The sequence below is a fragment of the Desmodus rotundus genome, chromosome 10 (assembly GCF_022682495.2).
Source record: "Desmodus rotundus isolate HL8 chromosome 10, HLdesRot8A.1, whole genome shotgun sequence".
Classification (NCBI taxonomy): domain Eukaryota; kingdom Metazoa; phylum Chordata; class Mammalia; order Chiroptera; family Phyllostomidae; genus Desmodus; species Desmodus rotundus.
In genome coordinates, this window is record NC_071396.1 from 57,039,350 (window position 1) to 57,063,128 (window position 23,779).

The 23,779-nt window shown below is 42.1% G+C and overlaps 2 protein-coding genes and 1 pseudogene across 11 annotated transcripts in view; 1 reads left to right on the top strand and 2 right to left on the bottom strand.

Annotated features, from left to right (window-relative positions):
• CNBP (CCHC-type zinc finger nucleic acid binding protein) overlaps positions 1–22,598 on the bottom strand; it is a 55,361-nt gene extending 32,763 nt beyond the window's left edge. For 3 of the 10 annotated variants that reach the window (XM_045187784.2, XM_053912874.2, XM_053912873.1), the window contains exon 1: positions 22,409–22,598. The gene's annotated coding sequence lies outside the window, so the exon portion shown is untranslated. Of the gene's footprint in view, positions 1–18,905; positions 18,997–22,408 lie in introns of those variants that run through there. The other 7 variants (XM_045187783.2, XM_053912871.2, XM_053912870.1 and 4 more) reach the window with 5 other exon arrangements.
• Positions 1,805–23,380, bottom strand: LOC112322642 (golgin subfamily A member 3-like; annotated as a pseudogene).
• The window catches only part of COPG1 (COPI coat complex subunit gamma 1), a 29,526-nt gene continuing 29,088 nt past the window's right edge, over positions 23,342–23,779 (top strand). Inside the window, exon 1 of the mRNA XM_024580218.3 lies at positions 23,342–23,485. Within this exon, the coding sequence (XP_024435986.1) occupies positions 23,449–23,485 (37 nt within the window). The 5' untranslated portion in view covers positions 23,342–23,448. The remainder of the gene's footprint in view (positions 23,486–23,779) is intronic.

The following is a 23,779-nucleotide window of genomic DNA, read 5'->3' on the forward strand; positions in this document are numbered from 1 at the left end:
TTCATCAAAATAAAAAGATTCTGCATGGCTAAAGAAAACAGCATTAAAATGAAAACAGGACCACCGTATGGGAAAACATATTTGCCAATGACTCTTGGATAGGGTTTGATCTCCAAAATATATAAAGAACTCACATGACTCCACTCTAAGAAGACAAGCAAGCCAATTAAAAAATGGACAAAAGACTCGGACACTTCTCTAAGGAGGACATACAGAGGGCCCAGAGACAAATGAAAAGATGCTCAGCATCACTAGCCATCAGAGAGATGCAAATTAAAACCACAATGAGATACCACTTCACACCAGTGAGAATGGCCATTATAAACAAAGCAACAAACAACGAGTGTTGGAGAGGTTGTGGAGAAAAGGGAACCCTAGTGCACTGTTGGTGGGAATGCAAGATTGCTGCAGCCACTGTGGAAAACAGTATGGAATTTCCTCAAAAAACTAAAAATGGAACTGCCTTTTGACCCAGCAATACCACTGCTGGGATATACCCTAAGGATCCTGAAACACCAATCCAAAGGAACCTGTGCACCCCAATGTTCACAGCAGCACAATTTACGATAGCCAAGTGCTGGAAGCACCTAAGTGCCCATCAGTAAATGAGGGGATCAAAAAACTGTGGTACATTTACACAATGGAATACTATGTAGCAGAAAGAAAGGAGCTCCTACCCTTCACAGCAGCACAGATGTTACTGGAGAGCATTATGGTAAGTGAAATAAGCGAGGCGGTGTAAGAGAAATACCATATGATCTCACCTCTAAGTGGCACCTAATCAACAAAACAAACAAGGAAGCAAAATACAACCAAAGACATTGAAATAAAGAACAAACTGACAGCAACTAGAAAGGAGGGGGAGAGGGATATTAGGGGAAGGGCCAGCAAGGAACATGTTAATGGATACATGGACAAAGCCAAAGGGTATAGTTTTGAGGGTGGGAGGTGGGGATGGGTGTGATGGATGGGGGTGTGGTGGGGTGAAAATTGAGAAAACTGTACCTGAACAATGAAAAACAACAGCAACAACAAAAACAATATTTGGTTTTAGAAGGTAGAGCAAATCAATTACTTGTATTTCTTATAATACAATTTTCTGACTGACATCCCTTAATCCTACATGTACATTATTTCCTGACAGCAGATTTTCAAAAGGCAATCAATAAGCAGACAATTTAGGTCATTTTAAAATCATATGAGGAAAATAAGGAACCAAACTGAAAAGTACCAGGGTTCAACTGAAGGGCCAGCCTGTTCCACCCAGAGAACTTTGTGAGAACTGGTAGAAAGGGGCCTGAGCTGCTGGAACCATTCCCTATGAATTCACAGCATGACAGGGGTAAAAAGGTAAAAGTCCTCTGGACTGTAAAACGTTTCTGGACTGTAAAAACGTTGAGTAGAGAAGTGTGGTGTCCCCTCTGACAAAGAAATTTAAAGCACACTTTAATTGTGTCCAGATTCATTGGGTGATGTCTCTGCCACTCAAATTGAGTTATTTTTCCCTTGCTGAAAGATGTAAAGTGGTTTATGTGCAACACAGTTGGTTAGAAACTGTCAGATATTATTAATAATTTGTACTAGTTTGACAAAATAAAAAATAAAATAAAATAGCATGAGGACATACTTTTTAAAGATATGGTTATGATTCTTGGTATTTACATATACATCCTATGGTGGGATATCTATGAAAATAAAATAAGAATCAAAGGTGCAAATAAAGTTTCACTTCCACAGGGAGGTGAAACTCATACTGGGTCCCACAGGGAAGTGAGGAGGTGGACCTGCAGCCAGGTTCCCCAGGACCAGCTGCTGCAGAGCAGCATCTACATCATTTGTGTGCCTTCACGTCTTGCAAATGACCTTCAGAGACCTTCCAACACTGTCACTGAAAGCTCATCTAGGATTTTAAGATCAGTCACTTTGCGGGGAAGCTGGTCATGATCTGCAAGTGGCTCTGTTATTTTACTCCTTGTTAAAGGCAAACACAAAACTTAAATTCCATCACTGAAGGAAACAGGGCTCAGTCAGATATATAACCTTGTGAGGGACCATCCAGACACTTTACACACTCAGCGTGGGGATCCTCAGCAATCACTGTTCCCAGCCCCTCTCTGGATGCCCTGCTGGGACCAGGTGGCCCTGTGTCTCCTCCAGGGTTGGTGCTGTCACCTACAGAAGTGGGCTGGTGGCAGGGTCCCCCTGAGTCCATGAGGAAAGTGACTTATGCATGGTGACAGTATGTGCCTCCATCTGGCACTGCAGGCTGTCCATCTTCTGCTTCAATTGCTGGAGACAGCTGTTGAGGTTCCTCAGGGGCTCCTTGCTTACAGCAAATGGGGGCCTCAGCAGCTTCTCCAGCAGTGAGGTCAGGATGGAGCAGTCCGGGACCTTCACCAATGTCACCCCTCTGTTCCTTTCTCATCTTGGCTGTGCCACATTGCAGGTCCAACTTGAGCTGATGGTTCTGCTGCAGCAGAGTTTTCATGTTGTTCTTCAGTTCTGACACTTTAGCCTGCAAGCACAAACTTGTCTTTCTGGGTCATGGACAGGTCTTCTTGCACCATCTCCAGCTCAGACTTGATGTTCTGCAAAGACTGCTTGACTCCATCCAGCTCCTGCCTGCTCTGCTGCTTGGTCAGGTTCAGATGCTACTTCAGGGACTACATTTCTTTCTCCTGATCCACCTCCCACTTGAGGTTTTCCATCTCCTGGTTTCCTGCGGGCTCTCTGCTCCACTGCTTGTCCAGGAGTTCTGTAGCAGCTGAATCTGCACCCACAACTCCGTGAGCTCTGCCTGGAATTGCGTGACTTCTTGGGTACGTGTCCCCTCCTGAAACTGGAGGTGCTTGGCCTTCACCTGCAGCATCTGCAGCAGAAGCTCCTTCACCTACAGTTCCTTCTTCACCTCAGCTCCAAGGTGTTGGCCTTGAAGTGTGGCAGTTGTGCTCTGCTTCTGCTTTGGCCACAGCCACCTGTTCCCTGAGAGTGTGCACTTTAGCTTCTCTCTCTCCAGTGCTGCTTTTAAGGTCTGCACAAGCTGCCTCATCTGGCCATCCTCCTCCTGTCTGTGGTGCACACTGGCCTGAACCTGAAGGTTCAGATGCACGAGGTCAGCTTCTATCTTGGCTAACGCTGTCTCCATCATGCTGTTGTGCTCCTGCAAAGCCGCATCGGACTGGCTGAGGTCTGTGAGCCTCCCTGGCTTGTGCCCATCTCCACAGCCAACTTCTTATTCAACATCTCAAGGTGATTTATCTTCCTCCTAAAGCCTCTGGATTCCTGAAGCTCTTCCTCCAGCTCCTGGCTGGTCAGTGTGATGACCTCCTGCAGATCCTTCCCCAGCATCACTTTGCTGTGACCCATGATCTGCAGCTCCAACTCCAGGGCCTGGATTCTCTCATGCAGCTTGAAGTCACTAGGGCCACTGGCCGCCTGGGTTCTCAGATGGCTCAGCTTGGCCTTGGCCACCTCCTTGGCCATGAGGGCCTCCTGCAGGTGGCAACTGAGGCTGCTCACAGTGCTCTCATAGGCCTTGTGCTTGCTCTTCATCTCCTGAGTGCTGCTCAGGCCCAAGCCCAGATGCATCATCCTCTGCTTATGTTTGGGGATATCCCTGGCAGCTCCCTACCACAGCTCTTCTGTGACTTGAGCACCTCATTGGCATCCATCAGTGTAGCCACCTGCTCCTTAACAAACTTCAGAGGCTGCAGGTGCATCTCTATCTTGTCATGCTCCCACTGCACCCACTCCAGATGCCCTTCAAGAGCCGCCATCTGCTATTGGACATAAGACACCTCCTTCTGCAAATGTGCCCACACCACGTCCACGGACTTCTTGTCCCCTTGGAGCTGAAGCAGCTCTCGCCTCAGCTCCTTTACCTGTGTCCAGCCTCTTCTTTGTGGCCTTGAGCTTGCTGATGAGCTGATCTCTGGAGGTGGCATCCCATAGGTAGGCCTCCACCATCACCTTTTATTGAAGAAACTGTTCCTTTATTTTCTGCATCTGCTTTTTCAGAGAGGCAGCCTCTTCCTGGAGGTGCTCCACCTGGCTGGACTTGATGGCTAATTCCTGTCTCAACTCTCCAAAATGTCTGATGTTTCCTCAGCACCTTCTTCAAAGTGTCTGGCCCCTCTGTCAAGCTCCTCCCCACTGCTCCTGGCTGCCTGCAGAGCCACTTTCAAGACAATCTCCTTCTGCAGGAAGTGAGTGGTGTCTTCCCTGGCAGTGGCCTTGCCTGCAGCTCCTCCAGCTGAAACTGTAGCTTGTCCCAGCGCACCTGCAGGTCACTGAGGGCCTGCTCCCAGCTCTGCAGCATCTCCTGGTTGAGGTGAACTGATTCAGCAGGTCCAGGTGCTCGTGCTGCAAAGGCCTTGAGCTACTGGTCTTGCTGGTGCAGGGTCAACTTCAACTGTTCTAGCTGCTACTCCAGGGCTGCCACCAAGGCTATCATCCTCTGCAGCTGCTCCTTCTCCTCCTCAAACTCCCCCAGCCTCCTCTTCAGCTCCTCCCCTACCATCATCTTCACCTTTTAAATCTGCATAAAGGCAGCTTCTTGATCCAACATGTCATCCTCGATGCCTTGGAGCTGCAGGGATATAGGCTCCTTCTCCTTGATGGATCTGTGCTGGGATTCCATCAGCTGCTGGGACAAGGACATGTTCTCAAGTTTCAGGTGCTCCAGGAGGCCTGTCTGGGTCATCTGTCCATCCTAGATGTTGGCAATCTCACCCTGCAGTCTGCCCCAGGCCTCCTAGGCCAGGGAAAGCTGCTGCTGATACCACTGCTGGATGCTCTGCAGAAATGCGATTTCCACCTGGGATGCCTTCAGCCTGCTGTTGAGTGTTGTGCACTCCAGCTGCACTTGCCACAGCTGGCTCTGTAAGGCCGTCATGTACTGTCGCAGACTGTGCACTATGCTGTCCTTGCTGAGCATGCTGCTCTGTATCTCCTCCACTTAGGCCAGGAGTCGCTGGTACAGCTCCTTGGCCACCTGCAGCTTGTGGTGGGAGGACTCCAGACTGGCATTCTTGGCCTCTAGTGTGTTCTGCAGGAGGCTCATGGCCTGCTCAAGGTCCCAGCAAGACTGCTTCAGGGTGTCCACCCCTGAACTGAGTGAGTCCTGTTTCCTCTGGCTGCTGTGACTGTGCTCCTCCTGCACCTGTTGCTGTGTGTTCAGGGCCACCAGCCACACCTGCAGCTCCACCTTTTCCTTAAGTGCCTGCTGGAAATCTCCTAGGGTAAGGCTTCCAGCTGTGCTTTGAGTCTCATTTTTTCTTTAAGAACCTGCAATATCTCATTGTGAGTTTCAGCCACAGAACTTTCCATGGACACACTGCTGTAAATGCTGTCTGTCCAGTTCCACATCTCCCCATTGACATCCAGGATCCAGTTTTAGTGTTTGGCTGCAGTGGCCTGGAGGACATCTATGATGGACAGGAACTGGCCCAGGAAACTGGCAGCAATCTCCTGTCTGTTGACCATGTAGGAGTTCATGGGTGCTCCTGCAGTTCACTGGAAGGCAATGCACCCCCCACATGGAGATGCCACTATAGAAGTTGTTGTTCTTGTTCCTATATGCCTCAGACATGTTGTCTCCAGTCAGGGATGAGTTCTGCAGGTCATGAGCCTCAGGGCACAGGCTGACCTCAGCCACCACTGATGTCATGCTGCTTTGGTTCTGCATCAGGGAGGCCCTGGCAGAGTCTGTAGTCAGAACATTTCCACCCAAATTCCCAGCGTTGGGGTCTTCAGTTCTATAATCAACCAGGGACCAAATTTTGCTTGATTTGGAAACTTTTTCTCCTTAGGATGTGCCAGGAGCCCTAAGTGGCCCACTTTCAGCCACTGAGGCATGCTGGTGCACAGGAGGGAATATTCCTTTGTCATAACCACAGTGCTGGCCCTTGGTAAGATATCTGGGTTAAACATGAGTTCAGGATCCAGTGTGCTAAAAGGTCTTGTTTTAGTTGCAGGTTGGCTGGACTTTCCACAGAAGCACAGAGAAATAAACTGTACATCCTAGAACTACGTCTGACTCATCAATCACATTTGTTACATGGAAGTTCTCGATTAGCTTCAAAAGCGGGATTCACTCATTCCTGGTGCTGCTTTACCTTGTACTCTTTGAGCTGTTCCTCCAGCTACTTCCAAGCCTGAAGTTGGACCTGCTCTTCCTTCTCCAGGGGCAGTGAAGCATTTGTTGAGCCTGGAGGGACATCAGGATCCACTGGACTTGTGGTGGGACCGAGAAAGCAGGCCTGGGAACTGTGGTGTCAGCCAATTCTGACAGGCGTCTCCCTCGCTGGGCATGTCTGAGCTTTCTCCTTCATCCACAGCTCTATTGCCTCAACAATGGCATGCTGGGCTTTATCCACTGGTCAGGCAGCACCCCCAGGCCCAGGGTCTTTGGGAGGGTGTCAGGGAGGGCTGAGGTGTCACTGTGAGATTCATTCTCCAAGAGGCCACCCTACACAGCCGAGGCTGGGTCCTTGGTCCAGACAACTCAGGCTGGCTGACACTCAGGGGCTGCACGTGAGCTGTTGGCAGGCTCTGTTTCTGCCATCATTAACAGTCTGGATCCCCTGAGAAGGAAGGCAAGAAGTTTTCCATTTTCAAGAGATTTGAAGTTTCATAAGTAGCTGGAAATCAAAACATGATACTCATGTACAAATGTAGCTTCTTGACTTGCAGGACCAACTATGACAGAAAGCTGGACAGTAATGACATTTTTTGAAAGAGAAAACAATTCAACCCTGTGGCTACACTTCCTAGGGGTTTCTGAGTCTAGGGACCTTCACAAACTGCATCATAAGCTCTTCCAGGGTCCTGGGATGCCAGAACTAGGTCCTTGCATATGAAATATGTTCCTTTTTTATTTACGCAAGTATGATTTGTGTTCACTCCACCACATCATGTGTGTATACGTTAGCTGTTTATGTAAATATAAACTTGTTCTGGGGTCTTCTGACTACAAAATCCCTAGCCCCAGGCTCAATCCAATGTTTACTGGGTCCAGGTATTATAGTTTGTATAAAGAAGCTCACTGAGAGCTGGGCGCAGGCCTCAGAGCTCATTACAGATACTCCCTTTTGGTTTATTAGACCATCATTATTCCTCAGTCTGCTGGTGGGTGGAGATAGTCTAACATTTTCTATTCACTGTCATAAGCTTCTGGTGAGTCATTTAATAACTACTCAGCCACAGCACACCTCCTGGAGGGTGGAGAGAGCCTGTAGATAGCTGCTTCTTTTCCTACTTTGTAGTGACAGGAAAATTCTCAGTAACCTTGAAGCTCTATGATAGGCCCGTTAGACTTAACAGTAACACACAGAGAAGAGCAAGATCGGTGTTTATTTTGTTGCATGGGAACTGAGGATCCACAAGAAGCTGAGCTGCCCTCAGACTTCCAGTCCAGGGTTCTTTCATAACATAAAAATAAAATCATGTATCTGCATAGAAACATTGGTTTGTCTTTAGATATCACAAACACAGCTGCAATGTTTTTCTTTTTAGTAGGTCAGTGATTGACATGAAGAAATTTCTTATTGCATAAAAATAAATATGGAGTTACTCAAACCAGGCTGGAATCTGAGCAGTCATTTATTCACTCAATTGCAATTCACTGAACACCTACTATGTGCCGAGTGTCAAGGATATGGCAGATCAGGATCTGCCTTAACAGCTAAAGTTGGAGAGAAAATAATACACAAGTGTGATGGTTAATTTTACATGTCAAGTTAACTTGGTCATGGTGCATCCAGATATCTGGACAAATATTATTCTGGGTGTTTCTGCAAGGGTGTTTTTGGATGAGATTAACATTTAAATTAGTAGACTGAGTAAAGCAAATTATCCTCCCCAAAGTAGGTGGACCTCATCCAATCAGTTGAAGGCCTGAATGAAACAAAATGTTTAACAAGTGGGGCCTACATCTGCCTGACTGCATTCAAACTGAGACATCAGTTTTTTTCCTGACTATGGATTTGATATGAAACATCAGCTCTTCCTGGGTCTTGAGCCTGCCTGTCTTCAGACAGGAACTATACCATCATCTGTCCTGGTTCTCAGACCTTTAGACTTGGACTTGAACTAAATCATTGCCTCTCTTAAGTCTCCAGATTGCTGACTGCAGATCTTGGGACTTGCCAGCTACCATAACTGCATGAGCCAATCCCTTATAATCAATCAGTCAATCTCTGTGTGTGCGTGTGTGTACACACACACACACACACATATCTCCCATATAATGCCTGTCCAGAAAGTATCCAACCATGTAATACGAAAAACAGAGACATTTACTGAAAAAGATACAAGATACAAGAAACACTGTACACAGGACAATGATGCCTCAGTCCCCTTCAAAGCAGACACCTTGGGACCTTACACAGTTCTCCTAATTGCCATCAGCTGCCCCATTGCATTTTCCTGAATCTCTTCCCTTTCAAAGATGATTTCAGTTTTGGTAACAGCCAGAATTCAAAAGGTGCCAAATCTGGCCTGTAGGAGGGTTGAGTCACTTGGTGATTTGCTGTTTCACCAAAACACTCTGCACAAGACATGATGCACAAGCGGGTACATTGTTGCAATGAAGCTGCCACAGCTGCAACCTTTTGAATCATCTGAATAGTTTCCATGGAGGACTTTCAAGCTTAATGCGAAATCTGATGCAGACTTGTCATTCTACTCGCTCAGTCATTTTGAACATGATGGCCACACAGTACACATGCTCACTCAATGGCATCTACCGCTCCCACTAATACAGTGAAGTCATCATTGTTCACACATGTGCATTCCAGTCCATTCTCCTTGGCTGCCAGGTTACATCAATGTCATGCAAACTGTTGTCATTATATTAACAGTGGCTGGACTTTTTCTGGACAGACCTCATGTATCAATCTCTTTCTCTCAATACACACACACACCATGCAAATTTTATCGTTTCTGTTTCTCTGCAGAACCCTGATTAATACAGCATGCAAAAGTATGATCATTTTGACAGTGGTAAATTTCCATGAAGAAAAAAAACAAGATCATGGAAAAGAAAGGGGATGGTACTTTACCTATGGAGGTCAGAAATGCCTCTCTGAGGAGGTAGCGTTTCAGCAGACCCCAAGCAGGATAGCAACAGCCATGTAACACTCTGGCTGCTTTATGACTCTAGTTTGCTATATGATCTTGGATAAATGCATATACCTCTCTGAATTTTAGTTTCCTGTCATTGTTGTGAGGATCAAATGAGATAATATAAGATGAATTAGTACTGTATCTGGACCACAGAAGTGGCTATGGAAATGTCAGTTTCTCTTCCTGGTTGTTCACTAGGGGCAATGATTGGTAAATGCCGACAAGCTAGGGAAGTGGGACTGACATGAATTTCTAGAAGGCAGTATACAGCACACCCTTTAATAAAGGACCACCCTACCAGGATTGTAACCTAGGGAAACAATGGAAAGCAGGAACAAAATGTACCCTAAAGATGTTCATCATAATGTCATTTACACATAGAAAAACTGGAAACAATTAAGTTTCTGAGAAGAGATGGTTTAAATAAACCTTTGGTACAAGCTAGAGTTTTGGAATTAAATGGACTTGGACTCAAGCCTTGGCTCTTTAACTGCATCCTCCCTTGGTGACTTTTGGCAAGTCATCCAATTCTGTAAACCTCAGTTAACTTGGAGAATGGGGATAACAGCACCCCCATCACCTCATGGGTTAAATAAGAGTACATATGCAACGCATAACACAGTGCATAGCACCCATCAGACCCCCCAATACATGGGAGCCATCAGGGGAAAATGCAAGTAAAACAAGATTAACTGTGAAAAAGCAAATATATATATGGTAATTCTAAAGATTGCTTAAGTTGATCTATAGATTTAATCAATTCTAATTATAATCCCAACAAGTTTGTTTATAGAACAAACTTTATTTGGAGAATTGATATGAATGAGTAAAGACCAAGAAGAGGCAAGACATAGTCCAAGGGAAATAAGACAGAAGGATTTGCCCAACTAGATATCAACACTTATTCTAAGATTATGATAATTAAGACCATGTGGAATTGACAGAGGGAAGACAGAGAATGATAAATAAGAACAGAGTGATGTCAGAGGAATGGCAGCATGAGAGATCCCCTAGATCTACCCCCTTGAAATTTAAACAAGTTGAACATCTATAACTCAACAAAGGATTCCTTGCTCAATGTACAGGCATGCTTGAGAGATCTAAGCACTGAAGTAACTACAGATGCAGCCCTGCAGCCAGGAGATCACCACAGACTCAGCCCAGAGAAGGGAGGATGCCAGCTGTAGCTAGCGCTTCCTTCAACAGGGAGGAGCAGAGAGACTCGGTAGGCACTCAAGAGTGAGAAGTGCAAACTGTGAACTGTATCTGAGACAAGACACCTGGGCAAGGACATGGCACACAGATTATGCCATGTCTGGCTGTCTGGCAGCTGGCATTATAAAGAAAAAAAACTACAGAGCTCCACAGACTTCCAAAACTCACCTCCCATCACCCTTGGTGTTGGGTTGCAGAGCAACCTGTCTGCAAACCTGAGAACCATTACTACAGAATCACTATTTCCTCTGAGAAAAGGAAACACTCTGTAACAGATCCCCAGTTGGGGTGTGTGTGGTGGGGGCATTATGTGGAGGTCCAAGGAGGTTACCATTACTGAGAGCAAAACAAAGAAGACAGCCAATCCCCAAACACAGCTGCACCCCCAAGCATCATGGCTATAATGACAACAGCCATCAGCTTTGTGATTTCACAGAGCTAAAAAAAAAACTTGCAATTCAGCACCACCTATTGAAAATTAATAGGAAGACCTCTGTAGTAATTTGCTAGGCAAGTGCCATTTATAGATAGATGCCTCAACAGAAAAGGAGCATATCAAATGCCATGAGTAACCAAGGTAGCAAGATAGCTCAGAAAGAATATTAAAAAATCTTCAGGAAGCAAACTTGAACACATGGAAATATGTGATATGAATGACATAGAATTCAAGATTGCACTACTGCAAATACTCCACAAGAAGTGAGAAATATAGAGGTAATTTAACAAGCCCAGAAAACAACATAACAAACAAAATTAGTACTTCACTAAAGTGATTGAAACTTTAAAAAAGAACCAAACAGAAATCCTGAAGATGAAGAATTCAATGTAAGAGATGAAGAATGAATTAGTCAACATAGGAAACAATGCAAAACAAAGGGAAAAAAGGATCAGTGATACTGAAGATAGAAATCTAAAAACAATGCAGAGAAGAAGAAAAGGGAGACCTGAGTGTAAAAAAAAAAAAAAAAAATAAAGAGCTCTACAAGAACTATCTGATTCCATCAGAGAAAGCAACAAAAGAATAATAGGCATGGCAGAAGAAGAAGAGAAGAAGGGAATAGATGAGAAATTCCCAAACCTATGGAAAAAAACTAGATCCTCAAATCCAAGAAGGAAACAGAACATCTAGTTACCTTAATCCAAAGAGGCCATCTCCACAGCACACTGTATTAAAAATGTCAAAAATTAATGACAAAAGAAAGAATTATCAAAACAACCAGAGAAAAGAAGGATGTGATCTATAAAAAAAAGCCCATCAGGTAGGTTATCATCAGACTGCTCAGAAGAAACTCTACAAGCCAGCAGAGAGTGGAACCAAATATTCAAGCTACTGAAAGAGAGAAATTACCAGCCAAAAACAATATACCCACCAAAGTTATCCTTTAAATATGAAGAAGAAATAGACTTTTCCAGACACACAGAAGCTGAGAGTTATCCTTTAAATATGAAGAAGAAATAAAGACTTTCCCAGACATACAAAAGCTGAGAAACCAGAACACCTCCACTGCAGGAAATTCTCCAGGGGGTTATTCTACTTGGAAGAAAGAATCAAAGGTCACACCAGTAAGAGCACCAAATAAATTTACATCATTAACATGGATAATTTGTGACAATAAAAACATAAAAGGGGGGAGGGTAATGGTCTGAATTTCTAAAGAAGGATAGAGATCAGAAGCATTCAAAAGAAAAAAAAAACTGTACATATGAAACTTTCTTATTCATAAACCTGATGGTAACCACACACAAAACCCCCAAAACTGAGACACATAGCTTTAAAAAAAAAAAAAAGGAAACACAGGGAAGAAGTATCGAATACCACCAAAAACAACAGATAGAAACACAAAGGAAAAAAACAAATGGAGGCACAGAGCTACCAGAAAACAAAGGATAAAATGGCTATAGAAATCCTCATACATCAATAATTACCCTAAATGTAAATGCACTGAATTCACCAATAAAGAGGCACAGAGTAGCAGACTGGATCAAAAAACAAAACCCAATCATACGCTGCCTTCAGGAGACACACCTAAGCTGCAAAGACAAAGGTAGACTCAAAGCGAAAGGGTGGAAAATGAATCTCCAAGCAAACAACATCCACATAAAACCAGAAGTAGCCATACTTATATCTGAAAAAAATAGATTTCAAGATAAAGGTAACAAAAAACAAAGATGGACATTTTATAATGATAAAGGGAACACTACATCAAGAAGACATAACACTTCTTACTATGTATGTACCCAATCAGGCAGCACGGAAATACATAAAGCAATCAATCACAGAATCGAAAGGAGAAACGTACTAAAAACACAATCATAGTTGGGACCTTAATACTCCATTGACAGCTCTACATAGATCATTCAAACAGAAATTCACTAAAGACCTTTATTTTGAAAAAATGATAGCCGTAACTGAGAAATGTTTAAATGGACACGAGTAATAACAGTAGGCAATATGTTGGATCTTATAAACAAAATCATGTAGTTTGTGAGAAAAAAAAAATACCGGCTTTAAATGGCACAGTAGATCAAATGAACATAATTGACATTTACAGAGCCTTTCATCTGAGATTTTCAGATTATACATTCTTATCCAGGTCACGTGAAACATTCTCAAGGAAAGACCTTAAGTTGGGTCACAAAACTAGCCTTAACAAATTCAAGAAGACTGAAATTATACCAAGCATATTCTCTTACCACAATGGCTTCAAATTAGAAATCCATGGCAAAAAGGAAGTGAAGAAACCCACAAAAATAAGGAGATTAAACAACATACTACTAAAAATGACTGGGTCAGAAAGGAAATAAAAGGTGAGATCAAAAGATATATAGAAACAAACAAGAATGACAATACAACTTATCAGAATTTCTGGGATGTAAATTTCTATTTATAGAGGGAAGTTTCTATCATTACAGGCCTATCTAAAGAAACAAACAAAAAACTCCAAATAAACAACCTAACATTACATCTTAAAGAACTAGAAAAAGAAGAACAAAAGCAACCCAAAGTCAGCAGAAGAAAGAAAATAATAAAAATTAAAGCAGAATTGAATGAAATAGAGAACAAAAAGGCTATACAAAAAATTAATACAAGAAAGACCTGGTTCTTCAAAAAGATTACTAAAACTGACAAACCCCTGGCTGGGTTGACTAAGGAAAAAGAGAAAAGACCCATATAAACAAAATCAGAAATGAAAGAGATCACAGCCATCACAGATACAGAAAGGATCATACCAGATACTATGAAAGACTACATGCCACCAAATTCAATAACCTAGAAGAAATGGGTAAGTCCCTAGAAATATATAGCCTTCCTACACTGAAACATGAAGAACTGGAAAATCTAAATAGACTGATCAGCAGTGAGGAAATTGAAACAACCATCAAAAACATCCCAAAAATTAAAGTCTAGGACCAGATGGCTTCACCACTGAATTCTACTGAACATTCAAAAAAGTATTGAAACTCTCCTTCCCAAACTCTTCCAAAATATTGAAGAAGAGTTTGAAATGTGATGAAGATCACATTTTATGAAATGTTAAAGGGACTTATCTAAGAAAAAGATCAAAAATATGAACAGTAAAATGACAACAAACTCATAACTATCAACAACCATACTTTAAAAAAAAGAAACAAAAACAAACTAAGCAAACAAGTAGAACATGAACAGAACCAGAGAAATGGAGATCACATGGAGGGTTATCAGCCGGGGGTGGGGTAGAACAGGGGAAAAGGTGCAGGGAATAAGAAGCATAAATGGTAGGCATAAAATAGACAGGGGGAGGTTAAGAATAGTATAGGAAATGGAGAAGCCATAGAACTTATATGTATGACCCATGGACACGAACTAAGGAGGAGGGAGTGCCGTTGGGGGGGGGGGGGGCAGGGTGTGCAGGGCCGAGGGGAATAAAGAGGAGGAGAAAATGTGACAACTATAATAGCATAATCAATAAAATATACTTAAAGACAAAAAACATAAAAACTAAATTGGACAGCAAAAAAGAATTTTTTAATTAAATAAAATAATACATCACTATCAAGTAGAGTTCATTACAGGGGCACAAGGGTGGTTGAACACATACAAATCAATCAATGTAATACAACATATTAACAAAAGAAAGGTTAAAATCATATGATCTTATCAATAGATGCAGAGAAAGCAAATGATAAAACAACCATTTATGATAAAAATTCAATAAAGTAGGTATAGAATTAAAGTACTTCATCATAATAAAGGCATATATGACAAACATCAGTCCACATCATACTTGATGGTGAAAAACTGAAAGCTTTTCCTCTAAACTCACAACAATGCCCACTGTCACCACTCTTATTCAATATAGTTCTGGAAGGAGGAAGTAAAACTGTCATTTTTTGTAGATTACATGATAGTGTACATAGAAAACCCTATAGACAAGGGGTGTCAAACTCATTTTCACCGGGGTCCACATCAGCCTTGCAGTTGCCTTCAAAGGGCCGAATGTAATTTTAGGACTATATAAATGTAACTACTTCTTAACTAGGGGAAAGGAGCTTGGCACTGCTGCTGGGTAGCAACAAGGTACCAGGCCAGATAAAAAAAGATGGAGGGTCAAATTCAGCCCATGGGCCTTGTGTTTGCCACCTGTGCTCAACCAAAATACTACTTGACCTAATAAGTGAATTTGCCAAACAGTGGGAATACAAAGTCACTATTCAGAAATCGAAGGCATTTTTATACACTAACAATGAAATATCAGAAACAGAAGTCAGGAAAATAACCTCATTTCCTATAGCAACAAAAAAAATAAAGTACCTAGGAATAAACCTAACCAAGGAGGTAAAAGACTTGTACTCAGAAAACTACGTAATATTGAAGAAAGAAATTAAGGAAAACACAAACAAATGGAAGCATGTACCATGGACTAGAAGAATTAACATGATCAAAATGTCCATACTACCTAAGCAGTTTATAGATTCAATGCAATCCCTATTAAAATATCAATGACATATTACACAGATATAGAACAAACATTTCAAAAATTTATACGGAACCATAAATGACCCCAAATAGCCACAGCAATTTTGAGAAAGGAAAACAAAGTAGGAGGGATCACAATACATGATATCAAACTGTATTACAAGGTCACTGCAATCAAAAAAGCCTGATACTGGCATAAGAAGAGACACATAGATCAAAGGAACAGAATAGAGAGTCCAAAAATAAACCCATGTCTCTATTATCAATTAATATTCGACAATGGGGAAGGTGCATAAAATGAAGTAAAAATAGCCCCTTCAACAAATGGTGTTGGGAGATCTGGACAGCTAAATGCAAAAAAAAAGAAACTCAATGACCAAGTTACACCATACACAGAAATAAACTCAAGATGGATAAAAGACTTAAATATGTAAGTCACGACACCATAAAATTCCTAGAGGAGAACATAGGCAGGAAAATATCTGATATTCCATGCAGCGATATTGTCACTGATACGTCCCCTAGAGCAAGGGAAAAAAAGGAAAGAATAAACAAATGGGATCTCATCACATTAAAAAGCTTCTGCATGGCCAGAGAAAATATCAGCAAAATGAATAGGGAACCAGTCCTGTGGCAAAATATAATTGCCAATGATACCTCTGACAAGGGTTGATCTCCAAAATATATAAAGAACTCACACAAGTCCATACCAGGAAAACAAACAATCCTATTAAAAACTGGGCAAAGGACTTGGACAGACGCTTCTCCAAGAAGGACATACAGAGGGCCCAGAGGATGAAAGAATACTCAGCATCACTAGCCATCAGAGAGATGCAAAGTAAAACCACAATGAGATTTCCCCTCACACCGGTCAGAGTGGCCATCATAAACAAATCAACAAACAAGAGCTAGTAAGATTGTGGAGAAAAGGGGACCCTAGTACATTATTGGTGGGAATGCAGACTGGTGCAGCCACTGTGAAAAACAGTATGGAATTTCCTGAGAAAAAAAAAATGGAACTGCCTTTTGACCTGACAATTCCACTGCTGGTATTATATCCTAAGAACCCTGAAACACCAATCCAAAAGAACCTATGCACCCCAATGTTCATAGAAGCAGAATTTACAATAGCCAAGTGCTGAAAACAGCCTAAGTGCCCATCAGTAAATGAGGGGATCAAAAAACTATGGTACATTTACACCGTGGAATACTATGTAGCAGAAAGAAAGAACCCCTACCTTTCGCAACAGAATGGATGAAACTGGAGAGCATTATGCTAAGTGAAATAAGCCAGGTAGTGAAAGAGAAATACCATACAATCTCACCTATAAGTGGGACTTAGTGAACAAAACAAACAAGCAAGTGAAATATAACCAAAGACATGGAAATAAAGAACAAACTGACAGTAACCAGAGGGAAGTGGGGAGGGGAATAATGGGGGAAAGAAGGGGAAGGATCGTCAAGGAACGTGTATAAAGGACCCATGGACAAAGACAAGGGAGGCAGGAGGATTAAATGTGGGAGTTGGGGTAGGTGGAGTGGGGGAAAGTAATGGGGGAAAATGGGGACAACTTGTAATTGAACAACAATAATAAAAATATAAACATAGTTCTGGAAGTTCTAGCCAGAGCAATCAAGCAAGAGAAAGAAATAAAAGGCTTCCAAATTTGGAAGGTATATGTAAAACTGTCACTTTTTGCAGATGACATGATTCTGTATAGAGAAAATCCTGCATACTTCACACAACCAAAAAAAAAAAAAAAACCAAACATTTGAAACAATACACAACTACAGTAAAGTCACAGAATAAGAAATTGCAACCAGCCCTGGCTGGTGTGGTTCAGTGGATTGAGCGCCAGCCTGCGAACTGAAGTGTCATCAGTTCAATTCCCAGTCAGAGCACATACCTGGCATGCAGGCCAGGTTCCCAGTGGGGTGTGTAAGAGGCAACCACACACTGAGGTTTCTCTCCCTCTCTTTCTCCCTCCCTTTCCCTCTGTCTAAAAATAAAAAACTAAAGTCTTAAAAAATTATAAAAACACAGAAACTACCAACAAAAGAATAAAATAACTAGAAATAAACTTAACAAAGGATGTGAAAGACCTACATACTGAAAACTATAAAACATTGTTAAAAGAGATTGAAAAAGACACACGAAATGCAAAGATATTCCATGTTCATGGAATGGAAGAATGAACATAGATGGACCCCTACCTCACACCACACAGATACACTTACTCAAAATGGGCCAAAGACCTAAATGTAAGAGGTGAACATATAACTCTTAGGAGAAAACACAGGGGTAAATCTTCAAGACCTTGGCTTAGGCAATGATTTCTTATATATGACACCAAAAGCATAAACAACAAAAGATAAAAAATAGGCATATTGGACTCATCGAAATAAAAAACTTTTATGTTTCAACAGGCGCTATAAAGAAAGTGACAAGAAAACCTACAGAATGGGAGAATATATTTGCAAATCATATATCTGATAAGGATCTAGTATGTAGAATATATAAATAACTCTAAATATATAAATAACAATAAAAGAATAAATAACCCAAATTAAAAAGTGAGCAAAGGATCTGAGTAGACACTTCTTCAGAGAAGATATACAAATGACCAGTAAGCACCTAAAAAGATGCTTAACATCACTAGTCATCAGAAAAATGTAAGTCAAAACCACAACAAGATACCACTTCACACTCTGTAGGATGGCTATAATCAAAAAGATAATAACAAGTGTTGGTAACAATGTGGAGAAATTGGAACCCTTATACATTGCTGGTAAGACTGTAAAGTGGTGCAGATGCTTTGGAAAACAGGCAGTTTCTCAAAAAGTTAATCAGAGTTATCATATGATCAGCATTTCTACCTCTAGGTACATACTCAAGAGAAATGAAAACATGTTGCACAAAAACTTATACACAAATGTTCATAGCAGCATTAGTCACAAGAGCCAAAAAGTAGAAACAACCCAAATGTCCACCTATTAATGAATGAATAAACAAAAAGTGGTATATGCATAAAGTGTAATGTTATACAGCAATAAAAAGGACAGAAGTACTGACTCATGCTACAACATAAGTGGACTTTGATAACATTATACAAAGTGAATGCAGCCATTCACACAAAAAGCCATATGCTGTATGATTCGATTTATATGAAACATCCAGAATAGGCAAACCCACAGAGACAGAAAGTAGATTAATGGTTGGGGGGAGTCTGAAAAGAGGGATGAGGAATGAGTGAGGAATGGACATGACCACTAATGGATATGAGTTTGTTTTGGGGATGATGAAAATGTTCTGGAATTAGTGGTAATGGGAGCACAGTCGTTTTGGTTTGTTTGTTTGTTTGTTTGTTTTTTAATAAAAAGACTTTATTTATTTTTAGAGAGAGAGACGGGAAGGGAGGGAGAAAAGAAAAGGAGAGAAATATCGATCAGTTGCCTCTCGTATGCCCTCAACCAGAGATTTGGCCTGCAACTCAGGCATGTACCCTCACCAGAATTGAACTAGACACCGTTTGCTTTGTAGGACGATGCCAACCCACTGAGCCATATACTGAATATTCATCTTTTAAATATACTGAAAACCACTGACCTGTACAATTTATAAGGGTGAATTTAGTCCTGGCCAGGTACTCAGTCTGTTAGAGCATCCTCCCCATAGGACAAGGTTGCAGGTTCCATCCCTGAGAACATTCAAGAAACAACCAATAAGGAGTTCCCGCCAAGATGGAGGCACAGGTAGAGACCCTTCACTTCCTCGCACAACCAAAAGGAGGGTAACAACCAATCTGAAATCTGTAATAAACAACCAAAAGGGCCAGAAAATCAAACTGCATGGAACTCCAACAACAAAGGAATTAAGTTAAAAATCAAGGAGCTACTATAAAGGACACAAGGACAAAATCAAGGGGGAGGGTAGAGGTGGGGGAGGGAGGTGGGACTGGCTGGGGTGGGGTGGAGGGATGGGGAGAAAATGCAGACAATTGTAACTGAATAAAAAATAAAATAAAATAAATTTAAAAAATAAAAATATGGGTGCAATAATTTATAGTTTTAATTTCATAATGTCACCTCAAATATCATATGGTGTGCTTGAGCATGATTGTTATGTTACAAAATTACATGCTTATGATTTTTTTAATAAAAGATTTTGTAATAAAAAATAAATAAATAAATAAATAAATAAATGACAATATGGTATTATGTGGCCCCAGCTCTGGAGGAAAAAAAAAAAATTAAAAATCAACCAGAACAACCAGACCCGTAAGGCAGTGGACCATGGGCGACTCAGAAACACTGGGGGGACACAGCAGGCCTTGGGGGCAGGGCTGGCTGCCGAGCTCTGCAGGCTGCGAGGGAGGGGCTGACTTTAAGGGACTCAGAGACGGCTGTGGGCTACAGCAGTTGAGAAGCTCCTAATTTCACAGGAGAGTCCCTTGAAAAGTGCCCTAGAGATGAGCAGGTGAGCCACACTGTTTCCTCTCTGACCCCTCCCCCACAAGCAGCACAGCAGCAGGGCAAGGAGGGTCGCCAGGTGAATACCTAAGGCCCCACCCTCTTACAACCTATCAGCTGTGCCAAAACAAAGAAATATGGCCCAAATGAAAGAACACAGTAAAGCCTCAGAAAGAAAGCTAAGCGGGGAAATCACCAACTTATCTGATGGAGAATTTAAAGCCCTGATAATCAAAATGCTCACAGATTTGATTGAGTTTGGTGGAAAATGAAAAAACAAATGAAGGACACCCAAAGTGAAATAATGCATAATGTTCAGGGAACCAACAGAGACAGGAAGGGACTCAAAGCAACAATTTGGAACAAAAAGAAGAAATAAACATCCATCCAGAACAAAACGAAGAAACGAGAATTCAAAAAAGTGAATAGAGTCTTACAAACCTCTGGGACAACCTGAAATGTTCCAATATCCTAATTATAGGGGTGCCAGAAGGAGAAAAACAACAGCAAGAAATTAAAAACTTATTTGAACAAATAATGAAGGAAAACTTCCCCAGTCTGGCAAAGGAAAAGACTTCCAGGAACTCCAGGAAGCCCAAAGAGTCCCAGAGAAGTTGGACCCAAAGAGGAACACACCAAGGTACATCATCATTAAGTTACCCAAGATAAAGAGAGAATCCTAAAAGAAGCAAGAGAAAAGGAGACAGTTACCTACAAAGGAGTTCCCATTAGACTATCAGCTAATTTCTCAAAAGAAACGTTGCAGGCAAAAAGGGGCTGGAAAGAAGTATCTGAAGTCATGAAAGGCAAGGACATACATCCGAGATTATACAGCAAAGCTATCATTTAGAATGGAAGGGCAGATAAAGTGCTTCCCAGATAAGGTCAAGTTAAAGGAGTTCATCATCACCAAGCCATTATTATATGAAATGTTAAAAGGACTTATCTAAGAAAAAGAGGATCAAAACTATGAACAGTAAAATGACAACAAACTCACAACTATGAACAAATGAACCTAAAACAAAAGAAAAACAAAAACAAAAACTAAGCAAACAACCAGAACAGGAACAGAATCAGGGAAATGGACATCACATGGAGGGATTTCAGAGAGGAGGGGGAAGGGAGGAATGGGGGGGGGGAAGGTACTGGGAAGAAGCAGCACGGTTAGTAGGTATAAGGTAGACAGGGAAAGATAAAAAATGGTATGGGAAACAGAGGACTCAAAGAACTTATATGTACAACCCATGGATGCGAACTAAGGGGGGGATGCTGGAGGATTGGGGGTCAGGGAAGGGGGGAATAAAGGGGGGAAAATTGGGAAAACTGTAATAGCATAATCAATAAAAAATATAAATATAAAAAAGAAACAACCAATGAATGCATAAATAAGTGGAACAAATTGATCTCTCTCTCTCCCCCTCCCCGTTCCTCTCTCTCTCTAAAATCAATAAATAAAAACATTTTTAAGTGGTAAATTTTAAGGTATGTAGAGTTTGTCTCAATTTTTCAAAACTAGTAAAATTAATAAAAATAAAATCACAGCTAGGATATTGCTATTGGTACAATCTACCAACGTTACCCAGATTTCCCCAGTTTCCCTTGTACTTCCAGTATCGTGTTTCTATAAAGGACTTAGAAATTATCATGAAGAATGTATATCATATTTTAAAAATAATAAAAACCTTAGTTATTTATAAGCCAATTCTTAAAGCTGGAGTCACAACCCACAATTCTCATTGTAAAGATAAGGTTTAAAAATTGCCCTTGATACATATCGTAACATAAAAGGCTATTTTAACTCAACACAATTTATCAGTATTTCACCATCTTAACACAAGAATCCCAGTCTCTGGGGTTCTTTTCTGGTTTTTAACCATGAGGCAAATTTATTTCAACTTAATTATGAACACATTTATACCCTGCTTTTCTTTTTTAATGCCTCATTTATTATTAGAAGTTTGCACATTGCCTCCCTAGTCATCAGAAATATCCCTTTGTCTAATTACTATGTTGTACACCTAAAACTAATATCATATGCCAACAATAATTTAAAAAATAAGTTAAAAACAACAGCCAAACAGAAAAGAAATATTCCTTTATAAAGGGTGCAGAATATTTCATCCCATGGCTGTACCATAATTCCCATAATCATCCCCTTATTGCTGAACATTTAGGGGATTTCCAATTTTCTTGCTGCAAACTCCTAGAGTGGACAATTTTATTTTCTTCTTCTGGATGATTGTTTCTGGATAAGGGGTGGCGTTAGTAGTTCAAGATTTTTTAAAATTTATTTTTCTAAGAGAAAAAAATAAGGAGAAGAGGGGTCGGAAGGAGGAGGGAGGGGGAGGGGGGTCGATTTGTTGTTCCACTCGTATTATTAACTCCTTGGTTGCTTCTTGTATGTGTCCTGACCAGAGATTGAATCCCAAGGCTTGGCAGGTTAGAACGACATTCTAACCAACTGAGCTACCCGCCTAGGGCCACTGGTTAAAGATTTTTGAACATCTTTCTGGCTCCTGACAACTGCTCCTCGGCACAAGGCCGTTCTTCCCATCCCCAGCTTCCCGCCCCAAACGAGCGGTATACTCTGCAGAGCCAGCAGGCTGGCCCCTCCCCCAACCCGTCTTCCGTTTTACTCACCTTCTCCCGGGGGTCTCTGTCCCAGCCCCGCGCTGCTCCTCTCCGTTCTGCAGGCCTCCTTCCTCTCCTCGACCTGCTCCCTCCAGAGGCAGGCTGGTGCCACGCGTCGCACTGCTAAGTCATCCTGACTCGGCTTTGCAGTAGCCGGTGTAATTTGGCGCGTTGGCACGCACAGCCCTTACCTTGGCGTGTAGGCGTTCCGCCCAACTAGCCAGGAAGACAAACCCTGGGGGCTGTTTCATTTTCCCCTCTTCATATCTCCCCGCCCAAACGCTAGGCGGCGCACTTTGATTAATACCCAAAGTATTTAAAAAGCGCATTGAAGTTTATCTTTTACTTTAGTTAGATCCCTGAAAGTTAAAATACAAAACAATTTGCACCAGGAGCAGACGTGATAGGAGATGGGCAAATGTATTCAATAAATTTTAAGAGCAAGTTCAAGCATTAATTTATTCCAAAAAAAGTTTACTGAGCACCTACTATATGCTAAACCAGTGAATTAAAGGCTAAAGGCAATAAAAGCAATAAAGTAAAAATAGTCTGTTAGATGGTGATTGAGCTAGGGAGAAAATTCAGACCAGGGAAGCGCACTGGAAGTGAGGAGTGGCTAGAGAGGCCTCCCTGAAAAGGCGATAATAATAATAACAGATAACATTAATTGGGGGGTCTACTGCAAGCCAATGTGCTAGGAGCCTCACTTCCGTTTAAACTTACGCCACAACGCAATGCTACTCTTATTGTACAGATAAGGTGGGCGTACAATGCTGACCTGGGGTACCCGTCAATTCCAATTCTAAGGCCTTCCCCCCACCCCCGCAGACGTCTTGGCGCGGGCCAATTCCCGGCTGGGATAGAGTTAAAGGCGGACAATGCCACAAGGCTGTAATATGCGCATGCGCGGAGCGCAGAGTGCGCTTGCGCAGAGTGCAGGGTTACGTGGCCGGCCAGAAGTGGCTTGTGCAGAACCGCCATCCTACCACTGGTAGCATCCGCGGCTGCTCAGCGAACGGCTGGTGATTTGCTCCCTCGCTGGCACCACCATGCTGAAGAAATTGGACAAGAAAGACGAGGAATCGGGTGAGGGGCTCAGGCCTGTAGCTAGGCTTGGGGTAGGCTGGGCCATCGCGCAGGCTCTCAACACCTTCCCTGGGAGCCTTCCCTCAGGACTTCTGTCCTGACTTGAGGCCGAGGCCCAGTGAAGGACAGAGGCTTGTGCGAACGTCCGCAGCTAGTCGTTGGCAAGCCTCGGAGATCCTAAGCATGCTCCACTGCCCCCATTTGTAGCTTGGGTCACGCACTATTCACTGGGTGACCTTGGGCGGCACACAATGAATCCCGCGCCTCTCTGGGCCTCAGTTTCCACAGCTGTAG